The 26,369-nt window shown below is 40.3% G+C and overlaps 2 protein-coding genes across 3 annotated transcripts in view; one reads left to right on the forward strand and one right to left on the reverse strand.

The window, feature by feature from the left end:
* Positions 1-26,369, reverse strand: part of LOC145457722 (THAP domain-containing protein 1-like) — a 474,772-nt gene that overhangs the window by 393,124 nt on the left and 55,279 nt on the right. The gene's annotated exons all lie outside the window — the stretch shown is intronic.
* LOC145457686 (uncharacterized) overlaps positions 3,989-26,369 on the forward strand; it is a 31,913-nt gene continuing 9,532 nt past the window's right edge. For both annotated transcript variants that reach the window (XM_080335952.1, XM_080335953.1), the window contains exons 1-13: positions 3,989-4,201; positions 4,266-4,367; positions 4,440-4,621; positions 7,760-7,823; positions 7,883-8,019; positions 8,297-8,445; positions 13,302-13,455; positions 14,909-15,054; positions 15,122-15,224; positions 15,378-15,565; positions 16,378-16,485; positions 16,541-16,680; positions 17,603-17,660. In XM_080335952.1, coding sequence (XP_080192078.1) covers positions 4,038-4,201; positions 4,266-4,367; positions 4,440-4,621; positions 7,760-7,823; positions 7,883-8,019; positions 8,297-8,445; positions 13,302-13,455; positions 14,909-15,054; positions 15,122-15,224; positions 15,378-15,565; positions 16,378-16,485; positions 16,541-16,680; positions 17,603-17,660 — 1,695 coding nt within the window. In that variant the 5' untranslated portion in view covers positions 3,989-4,037. The remainder of the gene's footprint in view (positions 4,202-4,265; positions 4,368-4,439; positions 4,622-7,759; positions 7,824-7,882; positions 8,020-8,296; positions 8,446-13,301; positions 13,456-14,908; positions 15,055-15,121; positions 15,225-15,377; positions 15,566-16,377; positions 16,486-16,540; positions 16,681-17,602; positions 17,661-26,369) is intronic.

Consider the following 26,369-nt stretch of genomic DNA (forward strand, 5'->3'; position numbering starts at 1 on the left):
ACCCTTTACCAAAACCCTAATATCCCCACACACGTAACCCTAGTATCCTCCCACCCGTAACCCTAGTATCCCGCACTCACAATACCAATCCCAACGAGAAAAACAATTTATTTTAACGTTTCAACACCTCCTACATTTTCATTTAATCGCAATTTTGTGGTGCATTGAACTGATAAAAATTGCTAGTTGACAGAACCGAAACCGAGCCGAATTAGAAATTTTGACATGTTCACAGGAAACAGGTATTGGTGTCACGGTGAACACAAGTTGGTTGTTGATTGTAAAACGAAGAAGCACCAATTATTTTATGATCTGCTCGACTGGTCTTAATAACCATGTAGGCCTACTGTATTGAAATTGTAATTTGACAAATTTTTTATCAAATTACAATTACAATTACATGAGAAAATGTAATTATTACATTCACCTCAATTACAAATTACAGTTGATCCAACTCTGCGCGTGACGTCACAATTGTAATTCGGGCAATATTTCCTGTTTGGTTCCCTTTCGAGTTTCCGCACTCTGTCTGTAATACGAACAGAAATTGGCCGCAGTACACTCGATGTCAGTGATAAGTTGCCACGCATGACGATGTGATTAAGAGCTAAATGCTCTATCATTATTATCATTGTAACGCAAACCGAAGGTTTTGTAGGATTGTTATTCTTATGTACTCAGACTCCTACTGTTTGTGAACTGCGTTTTGTTCCTCGGCGGACCCGACTTGACGAATGTGAACGGCTTGGTTAGTTCGACGTATCGCTAATGACTATGAAAGTATGATATCTCACAATAAATGTAAACAGGGTACAACCTGTCGGTTCTTTAGCGAACGCGAACCATGAAATCATGAATCAAAGTTCGCATATACCATACACGAACGTGAACCCAACGTTCGCACCATCCCTAATCAATACTCATATACTAACATTCTGTATGTTAAGCTATCATATAAATCACGTGACTTCCTTTGGAGCCAACACTGTACTCCTCTTTGAGAACAAACGCAGAAGACGCGTGGGAACTCGCAAACGATCAGTGTATTTATTCTCAGCATTTAGGAGAACTTCGCATATAGCTTTGCATTCATATGACTTTTTGGCAATTGACCTGTATCTATTGCTGAAGATTTCCCGCATTAGATATCACGCTGATAGAGGAAGGTTTGCCTGTTTTGGTGTTTGGACGAAATTGAATGACTTATTGGCCTTGCAAATTCGGAAGTGATTTGATGTTATGCAGCCAAAAAAGGCATATACGTCCAAAACTTGCACTTGTAATTCTTGGAATCTTGCAAAACTCTCGCAAAGTCTCAACTGTTTATCTCTTTACATCTTTAGCGTGAACTCCGTGAGGAACTCATCAAATTTCGAACCTGCCTTTGGATTCGAATATATATATATGTATGACATACATTTGAGTATAAGTACCACTAAAGGTTTTTACTTGCTGCATTTAGTAACCTATATACGTGACGACGATATATCTAATCAAGAAACGTAGCCTACAAAATAAGCAGATCACACTGGTTCTTACAGAACTAATCCAATATCTTCAGTAGGCTTTCTAGTAACTCTTGTCACCGCGACAATGGAGAATGTTAAGTTAATGCAGATGATACAATATATTATATATCGGCTTTCAATTAAATAAAAGGGCAAAAGAAAACAGGATTCCAAGTTTAACTTCTGCATTTAGGCTAATCCTCAGGGATCTTGGTTGAGGCTTCGGGTCCCCGGCGCCACCCGGCAGATCCCAGTCTTTCTGATGATATTGTCCCACTCGGCGAGTACGCAGTAACTTAAGGTAGTAAAGTCTTCGTCGCACTTTGCGACTTGGTCTACTCTGTTTACTGCCTATACTGCGCAGCACGTCCGAGCTGTCCGAGATGATACAAGCAGGACCGTAACTGCCGCACCCCAAACCCCATAATTGGGGGGTGGCGAGCTCGAAGGGGGCCCTAAATTATTTCGTGAATTAGCATAAATTATAGAGTATTTTTTGAAAATTTAAGCAACTTTATCAAAAAATTTTCGCTCTATGCGCGATTTCAAGCTGCCGAATATCTTGATTCTTGATTATTGGGTAATCTTCCCCAAGAAAAAATACGCAAGATTTATGGAAATGAGCATATCGGCGTTGGCCATCACCGCGCCACGACGCACTAAGACATAAAGTCTTAGGCCATGTAACATGCGACTCCAAGAAATGTGCCAGAGCGCACCCATTGATTCGAGTCCGACCGAGGTCGACTTCCGAATTCCAATACCTAAGTGTTGGAGGTTTACCTAGGCTCCTCCTCGCCACCTCAAGGCAAAATTTAATTATTATGGGAACATTCAAATTGCATATTAAACACGAACGGCTCCTTAAGACCGCTTAACACACATCAAAACGAATTCGCTCACAAGAAGTGCGGAAGAAACTTTTTCCTATCGTTTTCAATGCTAACATTCAAATGATGACTGCGCGCAATACTAATTAACTTCATTTAATAGTCCATCTATTACGTGGGTTCAATATTTAAGGTGTCGGTGTAAAGCCAAGATTGGATTTGAGTGACTAACTTTGATTGCCTTGCACCATGGGCAATACACAATTAAACACAGATTTTTGGAAAGTTACACTGTCATTATAGACTGGGATAGGCTATTACGAAGTCAACTACTCCAGTTCACTTAGTCTAATGCATAATCAGTTGTGTACCGGTTACTTGGGTCTAGTTATCATATCAATGGTTTTTTCCATAACCTAGATTTGTGGGCATTTTGCTGAACTGAAGTAAATTTGAAACTAAACGTTGGCGTGAGACTAATAACACAAAATCGCGTTGTTATCAGGACCGAAACAACACTTCGTCAGACACCCCAAAACGGTGGTCTTAGGCCCCCATAGGGTGATAAACCTAATTTCTGGGGGCTTGCCCCCAGACCCCCATTACGCTGTATAGATTACTAGGTTAGTAATCTATATTACGCTGTGCGTATTTCCCGCTGCTTATCACCGAGATTTGTTGTACTGTTTAGTGAAAACGCGGAAACTTACAACAATTCATGATTGAATCGGTTAATATGATCGGGAATTGCATATATATTGCTCTCACATTTTTATCCTCTCTCTGCAGACGCATTCAGATACCGCTAGGGCTGAGTGAGGTGTAGGCCTATTGGAAAATGTAGGGGCCGTAAATAATAAGTGAACATATCCGGGTGGACCCGTTGGAATAATGACTTCGTTACATGATGATATTTCAGGACCTCCTGTCTGCTATGTCAAAAAGATATTGAAATCGTCCAAACGCACCAAACTAAAAGACGCACACGATTTCAAATGGGTATTCCTTCACTGGCAAATAATTTTCTCTGCGGGATGACGTTTGTCTCGTGGTGTTCAGATTGCCAGGACAGGAACATTCGGTGCCAGCCATTTAGGCACATTAGGCAATTAAATATATATGTACTATATGTGTCAAAGTGTTCGGTCAGCGTAAGGGCACTTCATTTCGGTCAAGGTTTTCTCGCTGGTACAGTTCACGGAGTCGCATGTTAGATGGGTTAAAACTTTACATGTCTTGGTGCGTCGGGGCGCGGTAATGACCGACGTCGAAATGCCCATTTTTATAAATCATGTGTGTTTTTCTTGGGGGAAGGGTACCCAATAATCAAGATACTTGGCAACATTAAATCTCGCAGACCGCGAACAAATTTTGAATAATTTATGTTAATTCACGAAATAGTTTTGAGCCTCCTTCGAGCTCGTGCCCCCTAATTGGGGGTTTGGGGTGCGGCAGTTACGGTTTTTATGTAATTATTTATACACCTACAGATATTCCTGCTTGCTATTCCAAAATTGGCATTACTCGAGCTGTTGTTCCCAGGATGTGTGTACATCGTCCAATCTGAAGGATGCCCTTTATATGCAATACATCCCTTTTTTCGAATGTCGACTTCGTGTACTGCGCCAGGTATAAATTCCTACGAAGTCTATCGGCTGGCTTCGCATATGCCCGAGACTGATCAGCGCTACGGGTTGCGATGGATATGCTGCTGAGAGCTCCAGTTAGCATTTTATTATTGGTGACATCGGTCATGCCATTATTCAGCGATGGTGGGTTACTAAATCAAGACACTTCTGGCGATAACTCATACTCTACATCTTCTACCACTTCCGTAGCAGCAAGGAGGATTAGCGTAATGAGGTATATGCTTAATGACAATTAGCTGGTGAAATTACGGCTTGCCGATAAACGATTTTGCTTACAGTAACGAGACTTCTAGAGAAATGAAATACGTGTTTGCATCAAAAGGTGACACCGTGCTTTTGCGGTGTGAATTTCGTGTTTCTGGGTGGTATAACGTCCGATGGTAAGTTTTATTCGGAGGGACATTATAGATGTCCGTTGCCCACTCAATCACCATTACATCTCCTGATTGCAGGGTGAGATTTAGGGAAGATGCGTTTGTTCCAAATGAGTTGCCAGCGGATATTACATCTACGAACAACAGCGTCTCCATCGCAACTCTCGAAAGTATCCAGGAACCCGACGGCGCCAATTATACCTGCGTTTTATCGTCTTTAGGCGATTCCACAACCTACACCTTTCAGGTTGTTGTTAAAGGTGTGTTATTGTCAGAGGGGGTCATGGTCAGTATCGAAATTCTTCTACTTGCGAAGTAAATTTTATTTTTCGCTCTGAACAGCTTGTCAAGTAGAAGTACTTCGTTCTTCCAAATGAGAGAGAAGGGAGCTTCTGGCCAAAAGTTTAGAAATATAATTGCCGCGTTTTCAATGTTGTATTTGTATTTGTTAATGGTATAATTACATTTATCAATTTCACTTCTTTTGTATTGTCTCTTATATCCGGAAGTGAAATTGAATGTAAATGTAAACGTTATGTTACAATCTACCATATTTGTAGTTGCCTTCTTATTGCGCAAAGTGATCGTATAGTGTCCGATACAACTTCAAAGCATCGGTCTTTGCCTTAATCTGATCTTGTAATACGGGGTAGGGCGCCATGCAGTGACCTTTTCTGAAAAGGGGCGCTGATGTAAAACCACTCATACACTGTTCTATAGCAAATCTATCATTTGCATCACATAATGCGGTCGAATCCTTATTCTGTTGAGAAATGTATATCTCATGGGCAGTAGCAACAGTTCAACTTCTACTTGTGTAGCTTTCTCGACGAAGTATACTTATATGACCTCTGTTTAATGCTAAAATCAGAATCGACAACCTCTTTGCCTAACCGAACTTTTTAGATGATCGACACTATAAGATTAAAAACATTACAGTATAGAAGACCTGGGCATTGTGCCTGTGCGGTCCTCGGGCCAACTGTGCCCGCGAAGCGTTGTGGCTGAGCGGCCCGCTAAAAGTTCCTTGAAATTAAGACTATAAAATCTATTTATAAATGTTAATGCGTGGACAGAAACTTGTATAAACTGATCTGGAAATTCGTTTACTTCGAAGTCTAGGTTATTTATGTACAGTGATTACATAATATACATCGTAATACAGGTTCACTGCTGTAATACAGGTTCAATTATACTGTCGTACGTCGTAATACATGCTCAAAATGAAGCCAATATAGCAAATTATGTTGTAACAATTGAAGGTAAAATATGTCACTGTTTCCATAGTGAAGTTAAATCTGTTTTGTTCCCAGGTCTGTGTTTTAAGCTGTTACGTCATACGCTTCAAATTCCTACTTCGTAAAATAATGCAATCCTCACACGCAATTGATGTTATAGTTCAAGCAATGTAAGATGCGACGGAAGGCCTACATTTCAACAAGATTGGGAGCACTATACATATCTGTTCACTGAATTCCGCCGTTAACCGATCTTTTTAGTTTATGGTGAGCACCGAGCAGGTCTCCGTGTTGGAGAAATATAATTTTGGTCGGCATTATGGGAAAAATCGTGCAACGAATACATTCATTTGGCTGATGCGAACCTGCTAGCGAAGCTCACAAAACAGCAAGGCTATTTCAGCAAGCCACACACAGCCACGGAAGCAGACTAATATTGACGTATCCACTTAGCAACATATATATATATATCGGCTTTTCCATTAGATAAAATAAAATTAAAAGGGCAAAAGAAAACAGGAAACAAAACAAAAAACATCGAGATGATCAGTTTTAGGCTCGATGTTTTTTTGTTTCCTGTTTTCTTTTGCATGGCGCTCGACAATGGAGACTGACCTAGCGCAACGCGGGCTGTCGCTTGAAGACGCCCACGACCGCCTACGTTGGAGACGCTTAATACAAGCCTAAAACTTAGCAACATGTACGTACGCGTTAACAATGTAATTCACTGCTTACAATTTAGAAATAAAACGGCACGCCGCAAAACATATTCTAAATTTTTGCGTCGGCCCGCCAACGTATTTTTTACTTCCCATTTGGTCTGACGGGAAATATAATTGATCACCCTTGCAGTATATGGTTCTACTTATAACCACGTTGTTGAAATTGTGCGATTTTTGAGTGTAATGGCGTCACGTCATGGAATTCATAATGAAGTAGCTAGGCCAGCGGTTCTAAACTTTTTTTTGTCTTCGCGGACCCCTTTTGGACCGTCACGGACCCCCGCGGACCCCCAATAAATTTTTGATCAAATTTAACTCAATTATCGAGCGATCGTCATCTGTCTTGTGCAAGTGATAAGTGTAGACTTAGTGATAAACAGCAACAAAATGGCCTTTCTTGAAAATATGAGCATACTATTCATGTAAAAATTGGGTTGACTTCCATTATTTCAAAGCGAATACTGCATTTCTTGAAATGGTCATGTCTTGAAAATCCACGCCTTCGATGTGATGTGAACGAGGGCGGAAAATCCATTTCCACGAATATAGGTGGTGGCTATTGCAATGATAACAAGTAACGCTTCCAAAGACACATTTGGGTATGATCGCAACAGATTGATAAACAATTCTTTTATAGAACATATACCGTCAGGTCTGGTCATTTCTATCTAACAGCAGTTATTATGGAAGAAATGGTTGTGAATGTCACAGGAGAAAATCGATTTTTGTAAATTTTTCGAAGTCACTGTGATTGACCTTACTCATCCAACCTTTTCCCACAATTCCCAACAAAGCATCTCTAAACCGCAAAATGTTTGTATCAGTAGGCTATTGGCAATTTAGCAACTAAAATGAGTCTTCACGGTAGGATATTTCATCATAGACGTCCATTCTGTTGATGGGAGCTATGGAGTTTTACTAGTAATGAAGCAATACTGCCTCGTGATTTTCCGAATTAAAAAAAATACAAATCAGGTTATCAACTATTTTGAGGCTTCGCGGACCCCCCGTTGAGAACCACTGAGCTAGGCGATATAATGTCAATATGGGCATGTCCGAGCCCAAACGCGACCGAAAGGCGCCTTTCGCTCCCCTGATCACCCAATTGGATACGGCACGTTTCGAAATATCTTACCCTGTACCTAAAATATTTTTCGTACCAATCTAATGCTTGTTGCTCGCTGCGTCCATATGGTTACGGGTAATGACGTAACCATGCACTACCCTTCGTGTTAATCATGTTCGGTTCGGTTCGGTTTATTAGCAATTTTTATCAGTTCAATACGCCACAAAAATTGCGATACGATGTAAAGAAAGGAAGGCGTCGAAACGACTTGGATTAGTCTTTGGAATCAGACATCCATGGCCTAGGCAAGATCGATAGGTCAGGTAGTGGTCCGGTAATCATGAGGACGGACTGTTTCGATTTTGATTACAGAAAAGCTGTCTTGTGAAGAAAATACGTGTTCAGAGAACGGTCGATGTACTGAAACTGCTAATGGGCAAGTGTTGCTTAATTTGAATCGCACATTGACGCACGTTCACACGAAGTTTGTTTCAGATTTACGTGCGTGTGTCAAAAGGGATTTATAGGGAAAATCTGCGAATTGCCCGATCCATGCTTGCGCTCGCCGTGCCTTAACGGTGGTAATTGTTCTGCGAGTATTAAAGGTGGATTCACTTGCAAATGCGCAACAGGTAAGGCCATAAATGGTTGAGGTGTATACTAACCAATATTTTTCAAGTTGAAATAGTGTGGTATGATTTTGCGCTGTACATAAGCGTACGAAAAAACGCCGTACCTTCCTACAATACAGCAGCAACTTTAAATACGATGAGTGACTTGTTTCCATCAATACCCGAAATGCGGAAAAATCCGTGTCTACCGTCTAAGCAGAGGATAACATTTTGTACGAAATACAGTAGCGTTAGATTAATAGCACTAACAGCCAATGTTCCCGGCATCGTGCAATAGGATTCAACGGAACATTATGCGAAAGTGAAGCGTGTATGCCATCTACGTGTACTTCGGGTGGTACCTGTCGTGTTAAGGATGGTCGAAGAACCTGCGATTGTCACCACAATCAAGCTGGAAACCGGTGTCAATATACTTGCAGATTTGAAGTAAGAACCGGACTATATATGGATTAGCATTTCTGATACATTCATTTGATTGACTATTGTCCATTAGGGTTGCATTTAAAACAAATGGTTGTCTGGAACACTCTGTTTAAAACATGTTTTGAACAGTGTTTAAAGTTTATACAAACAAACAAAGGCCTTTTGAAAAAACAATTTGTTTTTCAAGTTGTATAATTGTGTTATAATTTTGTAAATGCTTTCCAAAATACATGTTGCATGAGCCTACGGACGATTACCACCCGATATAGCAGACGAATACAATATGGGATGGTTGGAACCCTCGAAATACTCGGTTAAACAGCCATGGTACGCATATATATATCATTCGTACGGATTGAATGTTCTGATGATGATGACCGACGGCCGTCAAATGGTGCATTACGATGTAATCCTGGTTAAAGACATTTTTGGACCGTATATGACAGGGGTTGGAAGCCTATTTCTTCAATGAAGCTATATTTACCTTATATTTTTGTCGTGACCGTTCGAGGAAAACCCACCAGTAGACATACGGTTTTCTAGGCTTTTATTCACTAAAAGTGTAGACTAGGCTTCAAAGAATATAAACGTCAAAACAGAAGTAAATCAGGAAACACATGGTACTCTCAGAACGCCCTACACCAGAATGATGAACTTACTGATAGACAAACGCATGAAATAATCAAAAGCGGAAATGAAGAGAACGTAGACACCTAACGGATAAATATAACACCACAATTTTCAATCGTGAATGTCAATTCACCATGACGTCACAATTAAATATTCATGACTTCATGACTTAAAAACAAACAAATATTAAAACAATAAAAACACGTTTTAAGCAAGGGCCTTGTTTTAAGCATGTTTATTTTAAATTGATTTTTGTTCTAAATGCAACCCTAAATGCCATGGTGGCGAGAGAGCGTATGTGGTGTAATCCACAGCTGAAACACCAATGGGTTGCGGGTTCGAGTCCGACTGAGGTCGACTCCAGAATTCCTACTCAAGAGTTGGAGATTTATCTAGGCTCCTCCTCGCCATCTCATCCGTGTTAGCGTTGTCTTACAAAAAGCCTTATAGAAGTGGGCCATGCTACAAGTCGGCAGTTACAGAATAAATGAGAGGAATATCGGACTGGTGTAAATGACCATAGTAGTTGACAAACACCATGAATACCACAAACAAACAAACAAAAACCTTAATTGCCATCCTTTGCACCTATCGATGTTGCCGAACACTGCTACCTCTCTTGCTTCTTGGTTCTGTAGGTAGTTTTATATATTGTCAATGTTTTTCATGAAGTGGACCTATATAGACTTTCCCTCTTTTATTCTCGTCATTTTTTGATGTAAAAAATGCCGTTACCAGGTAATGGCGATAACAAAATATTTTGTTCATTTCATACATAGTTACATACACAACATTGGCGCTTATCGACTATTATTAGTCTTCGACTCTATATTCGTATCGTCAATCAAACCTCTAAGCCAGGAGTGTCAAACATACGGCCCACGAAGAAATTATGAGTAGATGGGAAAATGCGTGTATTAACCTGCACATTTCTAACAAATGTTGAAATTAGTAAGACATACTTTACTAATAAATAGTGCTTGAAACAGCTCAGGTTAAGTATATTTTTGTGTGTAGGTCACATTATAAGTACCCAACAACGGTGTTGTGGTTTCTAGTCACCATTGACATCGATACCCAATTACGAGAAGGCCGGAAAATGCGGATTAACTTCACTGACCAAAAACTAGTTATTCACAGAAGCAAAAACGCGAATGCAATACCCTTTTATGCCGGCTATATGAAAAACATGATAGAGGTCTCCAGCCTCGATAGAAAACTAATCCCGATGTAATAATATATGAAGCAAACTCGAACGTCCGCGTTTACAGTTAAATTTTCTGCATTGATCAGAACGCATCCGCACGGTTGATGCCAACATATCAAGAAAACGAAGGGAGAATAGAAATATGCCAACTTATATCATCGTCAGAGCCTCTGTTTTATCGGTCTATAACTGTATTCAGCTGTCTAATCATCGCATTATTGCAAATTCCACTGTTTGCGAGTAAAGGTGCAGCTGGAATAGAACCCCTTTGATCCGTAATATAATGCAATATGCTATTGTGCTGATAGGCAGGTTAATGAACTATTCAGAAGAAAAACAATAGCATGGATTTTGAGGTATTTTGGAATTGAGGAATTTTGGTGCGGCCCGCGAGCGATCTGAAGTGTTGAATCCGGCCCACGGCGTCAGTTGAGTTTGACACCGCTGCAAGCGCTTTCAGTTTCCTGATCTTCACTGTGCTGTGCACGCAGTGTGCACATGTGTAGGATTATTTGATATTACTGATACCTAATCTTTTATTTGCACTTTTTCGCGAAAATCATGAATAATATGTGGGAAAGCGAGTGGCGCAGTGTGCTAAGCGACACGGTGACGACACCAATGGTTCTTGGTTCGAGTCTCGGCTCTACCATGTTTCTATGTGTCGGAGGTTGTCTGGGCTCCTCATCGCCGATCCCGCTGTACTAACAGTGTGTTGAAAAAGCCCAGACACAGAGCAAGCCACGCTCTCTTAAAGTCGGCAGCTGAGACCCGAAGAAGGACGCATGCAAGAGAAAGAGTGGAAGAGTGAATGCGCTGGTTGAAAGTCGTCCAATGAGAGAAGCACTGCATGATGTTAAAGAAACTGAACTGTACTGTGAAATTGAAATGTATCTGTGTCGTGACGCACAAGGCCTAAACGGCGAAAAGCGTCACTGTATAATACCTCTGTAATAATAATAATAATAATAATAATAATAATCTGATCCCCAGAAAAAAAGGTGGCCGAGGACTACAAGAAATTGAACAAACTTTCAAAACAGAAATCATCGGCTTGTCACAGTACATCAACAACAGCGAAGACATTTACTGCATACTCATTGCACAGGAAGACAAACACCGCAAAACAAAATCTCTGAGCTATCGTCACGACAAGTACGTCAGAGAAGTCAACATGGAAACAGCTAACCTGTACACTGCTGAAAACACTGTTGCCAAACCCACAACAATAGCAAAAGCAGCACGAGTCCAGTACAAAAATGCAATGCTCAAAATGAGAGAAACGATATGGGAATCGATGCCTCTTCATGGACAGCACAAGAAGTTAACTTCACAGCCCCATGTAGACGAGCTTTCATGGACCTGGCTATCCAGCTCTGGCCTGAAACCGGCAAGCGAAGGATTCATTTTCGCAGCACAAGACCAATCGCTTCCTACAAAATACTATCGCAAAAGAATTCTGAAGCAAAACACGGACGGCAAATGCAGAATGTGCCACAACCAAAATGAAACTGTGGCACATCTCATGTCCGGCTGTGGTGCACTTGCAGCTACCGAATACACATGGAGACACAATAGGATTGGTCACTACATTCATCTTGAATTATGCAAACATTTTAACATCACCACTTCGACAAAAAATTGGTACGATTACAGCCCAGCACCAGTGACAGAAAACGACCAGGTAAAAATTCTGTGGGATGTACCAGTTATAACTGACCGCGAAATCAGAAGCAACCGCCCGGATATGATCATCAAACTAAAAAAGAAAAGAGAATGCTTGTTCATTGAACTGGCTGTCCCAGCTGATCACAATATACAGCAAAAAGAATCAGAAAAGCAGTCCAAATACGCAGACCTCAAAATGGAATGTGAGAAAATGTGGCGATGCAAAATAAACATTGTACCGATAGTCATTGGCGCTACAGGGGTCGTAAGCAAAAAACTCATGAGACATATCCGACAGATTCCGGGTAACGTTCGATTCGACATGATCCAAAAGATCACGTTATTGGGCACTGTGCATATTCTTCGGAAGGCGTTGAATGCACCACTGGACTAAAATTATACTAGTGAATCACAGCATCATTTCTGTAATTTCGATTCTTCATTTTCAATCATCTCTACCTCTGCTCTGTAACCCTTGCCAATTCTTCATCTACTGCAATTCTGTAATCTGACTTCTCCATGTATTGCATAGGAATAACAATTTGACTGCATTACTGAAATTTTAAAAAATTTACTCCAATCTCGCCATTTTTCTTTGGGTGCAGGTTGCTCCCCGGATTATGTGTGTATTGACCAGTTTCTTACTGTGAATAAAGAATATAATAATGAATAATATGTTTTTTAAACCGCTACTACTGTCCTAATCAAAATATGTGTGTAGGCTATACTATGATTTTTCATCGTGTTAATATATACCATGAGTGGGCAGCATACGGCCGTGGGCCCCGGACCCTGCGCGCAGATAGTTTGTTATGTAAAATTATAGTAACTGTAGAGAAAAAGAAATTCCAATCTGAAAGCATTGACAAATTTCGTTCGTCACTGAATGAAATCTTGCCAACCTGATAAAGATGGCAATGAAACTACTTGTTCTGTTCTGGTCAGCATAGATTTGCGAGCAAACATAACTCACCATGAACAATGAGAAGACAAAGCTGTGTTTCAAGCTAACTGATGTTCACATACATTATTTCCTAAGGGTTTCTACGTTCGATATTCATCCATAGATCCAAGAACTTGTTGAAAACGTTATTCGACCACAAATCTCTTATTGAAACATATAGCTATTGAAGTAGGCTACATTGCGTTAATATATTCAATAAACACTGGTTTTGACCCCTATGCTTTAAAATTAAAGTTTATGCAAAATACGACTTCTTCCTTGTATAGGTGGATAAACACGCAATCAATGTATCGATTCAGGAATCCGGCTCTCCAAGTACTTTATTTTTCCATATCAGGCCGCCAACTGGAGAAGTTTTCCGCCCCTGATCTATGCTCCAACTTATTCTAGACCTACGACTCTAACGATTACAATTACCGCTATCGTCACCAAAGCTATTGCCACCGTGGAAAAACTTGCAAGCTGTCATCAAATGGTCAGCGTGAGACGTGTGTTTGTGACAATTACAGACGATCCTCTGGACATCGCTGTATGATGGAATCAGGTAGCCTACATGACCTCGCGAGGTCGCCTCTCAATCTTATGGTGATTCACTGTCATCAAATTTTGGCGTCGTTCAAGTCGAATTCAATCAAATTTACAGTCTGGTGGTATCAATATTTCGTGTGAGGTTTAAACTACGTGGCCGAACATTACGAACCGTGAGCGTAAAGCAGAGACAAACGAATTTAATACTTTCGAATTCGCATTCAGAATTTATTCGTATCAAAGTAACCTTTCATATAGAGAGTGAGATAGAAGAGAGAGAGAGAGAGAGAGAGAGGGGGGAGAGAGAGAGAGAGGGGGAGAGAGAGAGAGAGGGAGAGAGAGAGAGAGGGAGAGAGAGAGAGAGAGATTTATTGATTCGTCCAACCGAAACTAAAATAACATTGATGCATGAAATTATAACAAGAAACTTAACGGTGTAATAAATATGACTTTGGGTAGGGTGAACTAGTCCGATCACACCCTGCATTAACAATTACAGATATTCTTCATAAATTTGGTTGCAGTGGGTTGGGATTATCAAATTCAGATATATATGCCAGAGATAACGTAAAATTGACCAGAAAATGTTGATATTAGTCATAAATTTAAGAGGTTTGAAAATATGACTTATTCATTTGAATAATTTTATTGTAAGCGTTGGTGACATATATAGTGTAGTAACTGGTTGCTGTAATTGTATGGAAGCGAGGTAAATTTGGACAGTTAAGTGCGAATGGTAAGTCAGTTTTAAATTGTAGCGGAGATGAATTATAATGACGTACTGGTAAAATCACAGCGCACGCACGCGCGTCGCACATAATTACTGAATCACCAATTACTTAGTTCGAATTGGGCTCTGACTCTGACCTGTCGCGAGAAAGTCGCACAAATTTACCCCTCTCTGTCATTGCTGGGTAGCATCACTACAAGCGCATAACCAAAACACCTGCTAACCTAACCGGAACCATCATACGAAGTAGCCTGGTGCATGTAACCCTAACTCGATGGAAACTGAACAGATCCTAACCCTACAGGGGATTTTGCGTAGCGGTGACATCCACCGACAACGGCGACAACTGCGCTGACAAGCTGGTTTGAATTCCCAATTAAGACACCGCAACTGGTCGCGTCGGCATGCTCCCATATTTTCATTGTGTCATCGCATTGTGTCTTGTGTATCGTGTTGTATATTGTGCGTGTCTTAAACGAATAAAAATGTCTGATCCGACAGTGATTACGATTATTATTATTACCCTAATGAAAGGTAACCCAACCCTTAACACTATCCCAATTTAATCCTAACTCTGACCCTGATCGTAATTTCAGTAACATTGGGCGTGCAAATGGATGCTTATTGCTTACCCATATCTTACGTCATAATTATTCACCTCCGTACGAATTTACATTTGTCCGAAATTACTGGTTACCCAGCATACTGCCCTTATGTCTAAATATTCTTTCCACCTTAGATGTGGTTAACGAGTGCGCAAACTCCAGTACATGCAATGGACACGGAAACTGTGTAGACCAAGTATTTGCATTTCGATGTGATTGCCGCAGTTACTATCATGGAACTAATTGCGAGTTCTATAACGAATGCTCGTCATCGAGCAATGTAAGGGTGAAAGAAGGAAATCGTCTGCGTTCACTGTTATGAATCGCATATTTTGACATATTTTCAGAAATGTAGATACTATGGAGGGCGGTGTGTGGATTTAGTCGATGGATACAAGTGCACAGACTGTCCTAATGGACAGTACGGTGACAAATGCCAGTACCAAGATAGTGAGTATATACGTGACGGGGGTATGTTACAAAACGTTTTAGAATGAATATTACCTACAAAACTATGATATTATTAAACATAGACTTCTACTTAAGTTATATCAACGACTAATTTGATCTTCTGCTGGTGTTACATAGTCTCATACCGTACAGATCCATGTAAGGTGACATGTGGAGGGCGATCAATGACAGCGACTTGTGACACAAAATTCCTAAGTCCTAAAATAATCCGGATCGCTGCATTTCTGAACCAGAAGACGGGCTCGTGCAAATTATCTGGAAGAAGCGGAGACCAACGGAGCATATCTGTTTCTTACGATGACTGCGGGACGGTGGCTGAAGTAGGTTTTCACATTAGTTCCGCAGCAGATTTATTTTAAACATTTATTATCACGAAATCGAATCTTGGATATGCCAGCAGTCGAGGTTTGTTCCTTGGATAAAGGAATACTAAGTCGACCTCGGAAATTCCACACCGATTTAAACCAATTATTCCATTCCCTTTCGAACTGACAAACAAACCAGTTTACTTGTTTGTCGCCTCATACCAGGGGCGGGCAACATACGGCCCGCGAAGGGATTTTAACCGGCCCGCAGAGTGTTTCTACCGCGAAAGTGAAATCCCAATCTGAAAGTACAATTGAATAGTATATTCATATTGCAATGAACCCGAATTTTTTCGGCTGACACTCGTCAGCGGTAATCGTCAGCAACCAGTGAAGAATTGAAAATAACATTTGAAGAGCTTCTTGGAGGTACAGAACTTCAATATACAATTAAATAATATATTCATATTGAAATGAACCCGAATGTTTTCGGCTGACACTCGTCAGGGGTAATCGTCAGCAACTAGTAGAGAATTGGAAAGAACATTGTATATCAACAATCGTATCTCAAAATATGACGTCACCAGCATGAAATTTCGAATGAGAGAGCGTTCAATGTACTATTTTTAGGTGGTACACGAACTCCTTTTGTTGACAGAGTTTTGGCCCTCGGCTCTGGTTAAAGTTGTACTAGATACAAGTCCTACATGTAGCCCATACTCATTGCTTTTTCAAACACAGCAGGTTTATGCAAGAGGATACTGAAAGATTTGTAGCTTATCATATCGTGGTGTACTGTCCTTATCATCGAAGCTTTTATCATTTAGTATGGCGACGATTATGTAGTTTATCGAAATCGCTTACGGGCCGGAAATTACCAAAGGTTCCACGAAGATTCCAAGTTGACCATCACACGAGTCGTTGGACATTTCCAGGTAACAAAACTCTGCGAGATATTATTTTATCCACTACTCTATTGCTTTATTTAAGTTCGACATGGAATGCAGACTGCCCTTACTGAGAAATGCTTCAGCGCAGTTGTCCGATTACACATTGTTGGTGAATGAAACGAAAGATTTCAAAGACATTAAGGACATCGATCCACGAAGGACAAACGTGGAAATATATGAGTACGATTGATTACATCAGTAGACAGTCGCGTACGAATAAGATGACGGTTCAAGTAACGTTTATTCGTGTGCTCTTTGCCGCGTACAAGTCTCGATCACCCCGTGACTGAGCTAATTTATATCATTTCATAGGAATCCCTTCTAGATAGGCCACATTGAACAATCGCCAACATTAACAAATTCAATTCGGACAATGAACGAATTCTGCGAGGTAGCAGCACATTTAGGCTATTCCACATTTGTTGCGTAGGTAGGGCGTGTAGGCCTGCGTGATGCGACGTACGTGAGAGTATAGCCTACCGCATTTTTTCTTCAGACAGTCCCTATTTCATTCACATTTGTTTGCCTTCCACAACGTTTTCGGACAATTTTATCACCTTTTCTGGTATTTTAATTCACCAGAGCAGCAGAAATGATGCGATTCTAATCGCCGAATGTTGAAATATAGGTATAGTCCTATATGATTTCCCGATCGGCTCCTTGAAGAACAAAATATATATAACGATGCTTTCATCTCGTTTACACGTAGCCTACCACAACCACAACCGCAGCAGTTGTATACGACTATACGAAAATGCTACGGTGAATTAAATGTTGCAGAAAGATGAATCAGAAACTTAGGAAATAATACCAATTTATCCCGGAAACAATCCTAAACTAACGGCATTGATAGTAAATACTTGGTACTTCTGTAGAAAGGTAAATAGGTACTTAAAACTAAATGTACCACCTAATAACCAAGAACAAAGCCAGACCAAGAGCATATTCACTTGGTGAATGCATATGTAGTTATGCACACACGACTTTATAACTTCGAAATAACGATGGTATAGGCTATTGTTACATAGGCCCATTTCGGTTTATTGAAAGAGGCTCTGCCTTCGAGCTCTGAACAACGTATTACGAAATATTTTATTTTCAGGTCTTCGTACCGAAGTCGAATAAGCAATTTCCAGGTCGGAGATCGGCTATATGTGAAGGTTAGTAACCGGCAGAAACACGGGGGGGGGGGGATACGGCTCCCAGCTAGCCTTTTTGCGGGTCCCATTGACGTTTGAAAATTCAAAGGAAACATTAAAAAATAAATTTACAGCAAAAAAGTTAATTGAATAGTGTATTCGTATTGAAATGAACCCGGATATTATCGGCTAACACTCGTCAAGAGTACACAGTAATTAGTAGAGAATGTAAAATAACATCGTATATCAACAATATATATTTAAAAAATCACCTTTGCTTGGCTTGCAGTCTGGAGTTTGTAATTGAGGTTGGAGACCAATTCCAATTCTGTCGAGTAGCGATTTCCTACTCAGCAACGGTTTTGCTACTCAACTCATGCCTATTGTGATCAACTTGTGTTTGTGAAGCACTTTTTAGCAAAATGGTCAAATTAATAAATCAATCTCGCAATCGATTGACCGATGGCCAAGTCAGGCAGCTACTGCGTACTGCATTCTCTGCAATAGGCCTCGCTTTGACGCACTTCTTACAGCTCAAAGCCAATGTGAAGTCGGACATTAAATTGATTTGTGTATTTTTTTTCTTGTTAGTACTGCTATTTTTTGATACATGCTTTCATGCTGTAAAATTTTTGTTAAACCTAATGAGTGTATTAGTGCGGCTCCAAACGTACTTTGAAATTTGAAATGCGGCTCCGACACCAAAAAACTTTGGGAACCACTGTTGCAAACAATGTTTTTAACAAATGCAAATTCTTTTCAGAAGTTGTATATTATATCATAATTTTTAAATACATTCGAAAAGCGTGTAGTTTCAGCCTCCGGACGACTTGCACTTGATATAGTGGGCGTATACAATATGGAATGAGTAGACCCTCGAACTAGTCGCCGGTTCAACAGTTACAGCACGTTGTTATAAATCATTGGAGCGGAATGGATATCCTGATGATGACCGCTAGAATGCTACATTGCGATGTTTTTTCTGATCAAATATTTTTTAGCCCGTTTATGGCAAAGCTTGGAAACCTTTTTCATCAAAGGAGCCGTATAACAATGGCAATCACTGTGTCGTCACAATTGACAATTCGTGACGTAATAAAAAATGAAAATATTTTTTAAACACTGTTGTTTTAAATTGATATTGATATTGAAACCTGAGGTATAGGGCTATATAGTGTACTCGTAAAAGACTCATAGGCGCCGACTTACGAGTTTATGTGGGGGCACAGTAGGGCTGTTCAAAAATAACTTTTTTTCCTGAATCTTGCTGGTTACTTGATTAAATCGTTAGGTTGCCTTAAAAAACGACGCACACCAAATTTGAATTCATTCCGACAAATATTCGCGGGTTACGTAGAGTTTGAAAATTTTGGATTTGCCCAAAAACGCAAAAAAAAAAATTTCTCAAATTTTTTTGCCAACCCCATGAAATTGTTGGGCTGTCTTCAAAAACTATGCAAAACAAATTTGACTCAATTCCAAGCCGTAGAAGCGGAGTTATTCCAGTTTTTCGGTGATAATTCTTGGATTATCCACCAATCAAGGATAATCCCAGAATTATCGAATAAAAACCGAAATAACTCCGCTTCTACGGCTTGGAATTGAGTCAAATTTGTTGTGCATAGTTTTTGAAGACAGCCCAACAATTTCATGGGGTTGGCAGAAAAATTTGAAAAAAAAAATTTTTTGCGTTTTTGGGCAAATCCAAAATTTTCAAACTCTACGTAACCCGCGAATATTTGTCGGAATGAATTCAAATTTGGTATGCGTCGTTTTTTAAGGCAACCTAACGATTTAATCAAGTAACCAGCAAGATTCAGGAAAAAAAGTTATTTTTGAACAGCCCTAGGGCACAGCCATCTCGTCAGTTCGTTCCCATATTTACGAGGTGGCGGCCACCTTGTACAAAATTCTCGAACGCCCAAGGGATTTGTGACCAGAAACTAGTTGTCGTGGTAATCAATGTGACCTTAATTTCGATACGCGTGTGTGCCAGGCGCGTGTCCACGGAGTTTCGGTGGTCGAACCGCCCTATTTGAAACGCGAAACTCCGTCATTTTAAAATGACCATTCTAACTCTAATATTATTGATAATCAGTTACAATTAAATAATTGTGTTATCAGTGTTCCGCGCGGCCGATTTGCGAGAAGCATGTTGGCAATTAGCGAGAAGAGTCTGTGATGATCTTCCGCTGAGATGGTCGCGAAATTAGGTCATTCATTCCCCTGCGCGTGGCAATTGTCGCTAGCCTGATTTATCGCGTCCCGAACAAGCCTGGTTCCGCTGGCTTCAACAATCGCATCTGCAATAGGTCCTGTTCACACTATATCATCGCTTGCCTGCGCATCGCGGAATCGCATCTGCCTTGGCGGATTCGGCCTGGTTTGCAGGATATCATTGCTGGCCTACACAATAGCATCTACAATAGGCCTGGTGCGAAAAATGTCATTGCTGACCTAATTATCGCGTCTCGGGCCTAGTATGCTTCGGTTCGTATCTCTCGATGGTTTGGAGACAATGCCGTCAAGTTTACGCTGATAAGGGAAGGTTTTATGTTATATTGATTGAAGAGCGACATCGCAAAACTGAATGACATTGAATCGCTGCAAACAGACTTTAACGTGCATAATTGATTTCCGCTAATACTTGAACGTATGATCCGAAGATGTGTATCTTATCATGGCTTGAGTTCTAGAACGTAACGATCAGAAAATGTGTATCATGGCTTGAGTTATAAAAGACGACAAAGGTCTGGACGACTGAAATCGTTGCAATCGGGTTTGGACATTTTGAATTTGCGAAAACTGTCGCCGAGGCTGCGTAATACGCACGTATTTAATTGTTCACCAGAAATCAGGGACTCGCTAATTGACAGCACTTACGGGCTCTTTGGCAAGCTTATCATACGTCATCCTCGATCTCCTCTCCCGACCAGGCGGCCAAATAGACGTTCTTCTAGTCCAAAATCTAAATTATGTTCGGCCATATTCGTTTACAAAACCATTCTTGCGCTGGCTAACTTCGTGATAGTGATTAGTGATAGTGATAGTTAGTGATTGGTAATCGTAGCGCGAAATTGGAGGGTGTGTAGGTCTGTGGATTGGAATTCATTTCTACGGCCTACGCATATTTATTTCTTTAGCAAGGCTTTGCCAGTGACATTAATCGGGAAATTAAGCAATGCAGCCTAAACAAAGAGATATTGAGAAAACAAATGTCGCGACGAAAGCTACTTAATACGGTGTCAGACTCAAGACTCATTCGTGATGATACTGATTAGAATACATGCTTTCTCGTTTGCCATCAACTATATTTCTTGTTGTCTGCTTGATACATTCGTACTCTGAAAAAGTCGCATAATGTCATTTTTCAGTATTCCTTTCGTTATTAACGTGCGGTAGGCCATGCTATGCCATTGTCAAATATTGATGCATCACGAGATTCTGGGTGGCACAAATTCTTAATTTATTCGATTCGTTTGAACAGGGAACCTACTATATTCCGTTAAACTCGATCGCCGGGCGTACTCGTATCGAGAACAACAATATCGAATTTTAAACTATTGGGCATTCGGTAGACGGCGGGTTCGTATTGATAAGATCGCGGCATGCGCCCGGAACTGGAAATAATTCTAGCGCAGGGGTGACTAACATGCGACTTTGACGCGCAGTCCAATGAGGCAGGTGACGCATGCCTCACCTGTTATCAGGTGAGTAAGTGAAAATTGCGAAAACCTGCGACGGTTATTGATATTTTCCATCGATGTTCGTTGTTCATAAATAACTAAATTTAAACTTTTTTTCACCAAAAATCATCAATTTGCATGATTATCATTCAAAAATACAGCGCGAAAGGAGAGGTGAGGTACAAGTGAGGCACGGGTGGGTTGCGCCTCACATGTGACAATGCAATCCATCAGAAATAGCTCGGAACTCAAAATAACTGGTATCAATCAAATACTATCATCACACTGATTCCGAAAGTCCAAATATTAACAGTTTCAGAGCACTAGAACCCCCCACAATCGCCAAGGAAGGTGACATTGCAGAGAAACAATAGCCATGTGAGGCACAAACGAATCTGCCTCATGCACTATTCGCAAACAATTGGACAATCTCAGCACAGTGAAACGCGCTATCGATTTAGGAATCCAACAGTCTTGTAGGAATTATATAGTAGCGACGGCCAATACGTAATGTGGAGCAAATATATTCCCTTACCTATGTAGCTGTTATGTATTTTCCATCCATATAGCTACGTCAAATTGTGGTATGTGATAGCTACTTGCATAAGCTGCATTGTCGTTGTTTGTGGCCTTCATGCTGTGTTCGACTCCTATAACCAGAGGTGGTCAGTAACTAAGTACTTCTACTTTTTGGAAGTACTCAAGTAGTTTTCCTCTACTTCTGGTACTTACTCAAGTAGATCTGATTTTCTCTACTTCTACTTCTACTTCGTAATATTTTGTGATCTACTCACTTACTTTTCGCTATTTTCAGTTTGTCAAGTAGAAGTAGTTTATTCCCCCAATACGAAAGATAGCCTGAGTAATTACGGGGGTGTTTTCACGGAGTAACAACATTTAATATTCATAAAAGTGAAGTAAAGCCCAGAAATTTTGTTGCGCTTCGCGCATAGTAGTTATGGAGTGACAAATAAGTTTTCACGAAAGAATCAGTGAATATAATTTAGGTACCGGATTGATTGGTTCCGCTCACACCGCATCGTCGCCTATATCAAATATTCCATCACGGTAAATATGGAGCACCATAACGTTTGAGACTACCGTTTTGCGATAGCAATTACCTATCATATCGTAATGTAGCAGCCCGTTACTTGTTTTTCGAATCTGGAAAATCTGGCCTTTTTAAACGTACACCTGTTGTAGCAGATCACCTTTGAAGCTTTATGGACAAAAGACATGAAATATATTTTCCGCTTCTTAGAAGTGGTAGTTGTATTTCACTTTCAATTGCGAGGATCATACTTTGACTTTTAATTACTTTCAGTCCTTTTTCTGCAGAACATACATGTCAAGGCATAAAAGCAAGTGTAGTAATGCCTCTATTTTCCGAAATAAAGCCACACTAAATATAACTTGAACGATCCACAATATTTGTTAATAACGTATACTATTCGCGCATAGTGATGAAACCGTATCCGATACAACGTCTACGTATTGCTCTTCGTCTCGGGGCCTTATAATATGGGGTAGGGCTCCATGCCATGATATTATCTAAAATGCGGTCTTCTAGTAAATAAAGGGTTAGTATCGCATTTTCATATCAATACTTATAATTTGCATCCCATGATGCGAAAGAATTCTTATTCTGTCGAGAATTGATACCTCCTGGGATGCATTAATACGAATCAAGCTCTCTGCACCTCCCGCATAGCTCAAATCGCAGCTCTTGACAGTCCATGCGAACGAATTAAGACTGTTCTCAAAACTACTCAATTACTTGAGTAGATTTAAAGTCAGTCAATTCTACTTCTACTTGAAGTAGTTTTAGGTGACTTGTCGAAAAAGTACTCCTACTCGTACTTGAGTAGATTTTTTCGTCACTACTTCTACTTCTACTTGAGTAGCTTACTTGACTACATTCAGTACATTGACCACCTCTACCTATAACCCTTAATTGTGGTATGTGATAGCTGTACTTACGTAGCCTGCGTTGTGGTTGTTTGTGGTCAGAGGTGCCGCTCCTAGTGTTTCTACACTGGATCTAGTGTATTTTGACTTGACCTAGTGTCCTAGTGTATTTTCTTTCGAAATTCGGCAAATCTAGTGTTTTTTTACTGCTTTCATGTGCTTCGAATAATTTATACCGGTACTTGAAGAGATTATAATTATTATCCGCCTAAACTTGCCCATTTTGCACAATAGCGACCAGTCGTGAATGTGGAATTGCAACAGCTATCAGTGTGCAAAGAAAATTCTGTCTATACCCGCTGGTGTTTTTATTATCATTTCGGGTCTCTTTATCAGGTACTTTATGTGCGTGCGTGTTTGTGTATGTGTGGGGGTCCGTGCCTGCCCAGCCATGAACCTCACCGCACGTCACTGCCGTAGAAGGAAATTTGTGCAGCCGTCAACACGTAATTCAACTAGCATGTGCTGGCGGCCGTCGACATGCAAATTGAATTTACGAATCAACTCCAGAATTTCTGACGGATTTCAATTATTCTTAAAATTTTCTTCGCGCTGCGCGTAATTTAATGATAATTCATATTTCGATTTTAATATAGTTTCTAGTGCGTTAGAGATATTCCAATATCTTCCCACTATATCAAAAATCCTGATAGGATGTCAAGAAATAACAGCAAGCAACGAAGTGACTGATAACAATTGACCCGCGCAAAGATGCATCATCATTTATAACTTGCACTAAATTTTCAAAAACACCCTTCCCATCCACTCAACCGATGATTCTGATCACATGGAATGAGAAAGGATACATATTTGACGGAAATATGTGAAACTAGTAATATAATTGACGAATTTCATTCGTGAATATGACCGACCGTTGCGAATTAATTTCGTCAGCGTTCGACCGCTAGGGATTCCAGTAACTGTTCATAACATGATCGCTCGCGATTCTGGTGCGTATAATAAGCCAATATGAAAACATAGATTAGTCCGGAATTCACCGGTAATGGGCGATGGCAGTTTAATATGGATATTTGGCATCCACTTAGTGTATTACGACTATGCCGGGATGCGGCCGTAGGCAGCTCAAGAAATCGAAATGCGGCTGTGAATAGCAAAAATGTTGACCGCCCCTGTTTTACCCCATAGTCGTTACATTAAATGGGACTAGGACGTTATATATTGTTCCTAGATCTATTCGCGGCATAGACACCGATGTACTCCAAAAATGCTTTGCTAATGTGAATCGGGAAACGCACCAATGCCGCCAATATCGCTGATTTAATCTGCAAACAATTGCCGCGATGCGAACTACTCAACGCGAAGCCAGAAACCGCAAGCGACAAATACTGATTGGCTGCGCGAGTTCGCGTTTGTAATCATCATTGTTGTCTTTTTGAAACCTCATATTCGAGAGTTGTCGTGTGCTACTCGCGAACTTGCCAGGCCAGTGCGTAGTGTATTTCGTAACTCAAGCGGCGCGTGAATAACATTGATGCAACTCAGTGACGTAAAATCTGATTTTTGTTCGATGCGTTCCGTCAGACGGACTGGTAGCGCAGTTACACCCTCGAATGATCGTATCGTTTTAAGACTCCATTTAATATCTCGACTGCATGTTTGATATTAATGAGTGCAGGGCCGGTATTATAACGTCACACGAATGGTTTAACGCTGCACGTACAACAGCGGCATGTAGTAACGTGCGTTTTAGTGCGACGATGACGTCATCGGTATAGATCAGTTATGTCGTCACAAGACTTCGCCACGTAAAAAAATTGAAGTCGGCGCCTATGTGTAAAAGTATAGGCCTACTGTATAAATCTAGAGTGAGACCGAGGCTATAATATGTGATTCATGGCTCCGTAATTCCCACAGCACGCAGCGGCACTACTTGCGTAGACACTTTTGTTGTGCAATTCATATCTGCGTAGGTTACCTTGCGGTGTAGGCCTACCATATCAATAATCAGATTCCGGGTAATCGTTTTAAAACATTCTTTCGTCGTTTGATGCTTAGGGCATAACGATTTCATTTATGGAGAGTGAGATAGAGTCTTTATTTCTCATCCAACTCAAATACATAACAAACAGACGGCAATGATGGAGGTACAAAGACAGGAATTATCGATACGACCTTGAAGGTCAACTAGTTTGATTACACCCACATCAAACGGGTACACTTGTCTCTATGCAGTGGAATGTGATGCCACAACATATTATACACATATGATTATGAAAACAGTGCTTTGAGTATTAAATGTGGGTTATCATGATAACAGTACATCATATTTGAATAAATAAATACAGTGACATGCGGCCTACTATTATGTGTGATTAGCAAACAGGGGGTTCTAAAGAGTGCAATCACGCCCCAAACGTTAAAAAAACTGTGAAATCTCTCCCATTCTCTTTTTAGACATTACTAAGTCTCTGATATTACGTCTGTTTAGTTGATAAATTTTTCTGGTGTAATGAAACTAACATGTGCCCGTTTATAGGTAAATTTTATCTTTGTCCTGAAGTAAAACCTCCTGATACTTCACGTAATCTTGAAGTATTACAGATGAAAAATTCTGCTGCCAGGATCCTCGCATAACTAATAATAAGTTATTACTAGGGCAAGTTTTTGTTGCACTAAAATCGGGAGAAAGTTGCATTTTATTATGACAAAAGTTGCAGTAACAAGTTGCATTCATAATTTTTGTTGAATTAGTAAGATATGAAATACTCGAAAGGTTCCGTTGTATAACCTAGTTCCTGCAGAACTGTCAAATTTGTTTCTTTGCCATTTCACGGACATTTTTCCCGGTACACAGCAAGAAAATTACGCAATGCAGGAATAATTTCACCCCAAAAAGCCAAACAGCATAGCGATAACCCCCTCCCCCTAAAACAAGTCAAGTAACCCACCCCAAACCCCCTATAGGTCTGCAAACTTGACCCAAGGTGTTGCGGAAAAATCGTTCTTGGCGACTTTAACAAAATCAATAGCCTGAATAAGGTGACCCAGTGAAAATGTAATTTTAGCGGTCTCGGCTGGGCGTCTGTGAAATGGGAAACTATCTCAAATTTAAACG

Source organism: Botryllus schlosseri, chromosome 15 (genome assembly GCF_051294905.1).
Source record: "Botryllus schlosseri isolate E-star chromosome 15, Bs_hap1, whole genome shotgun sequence".
Taxonomy (NCBI): domain Eukaryota; kingdom Metazoa; phylum Chordata; class Ascidiacea; order Stolidobranchia; family Styelidae; genus Botryllus; species Botryllus schlosseri.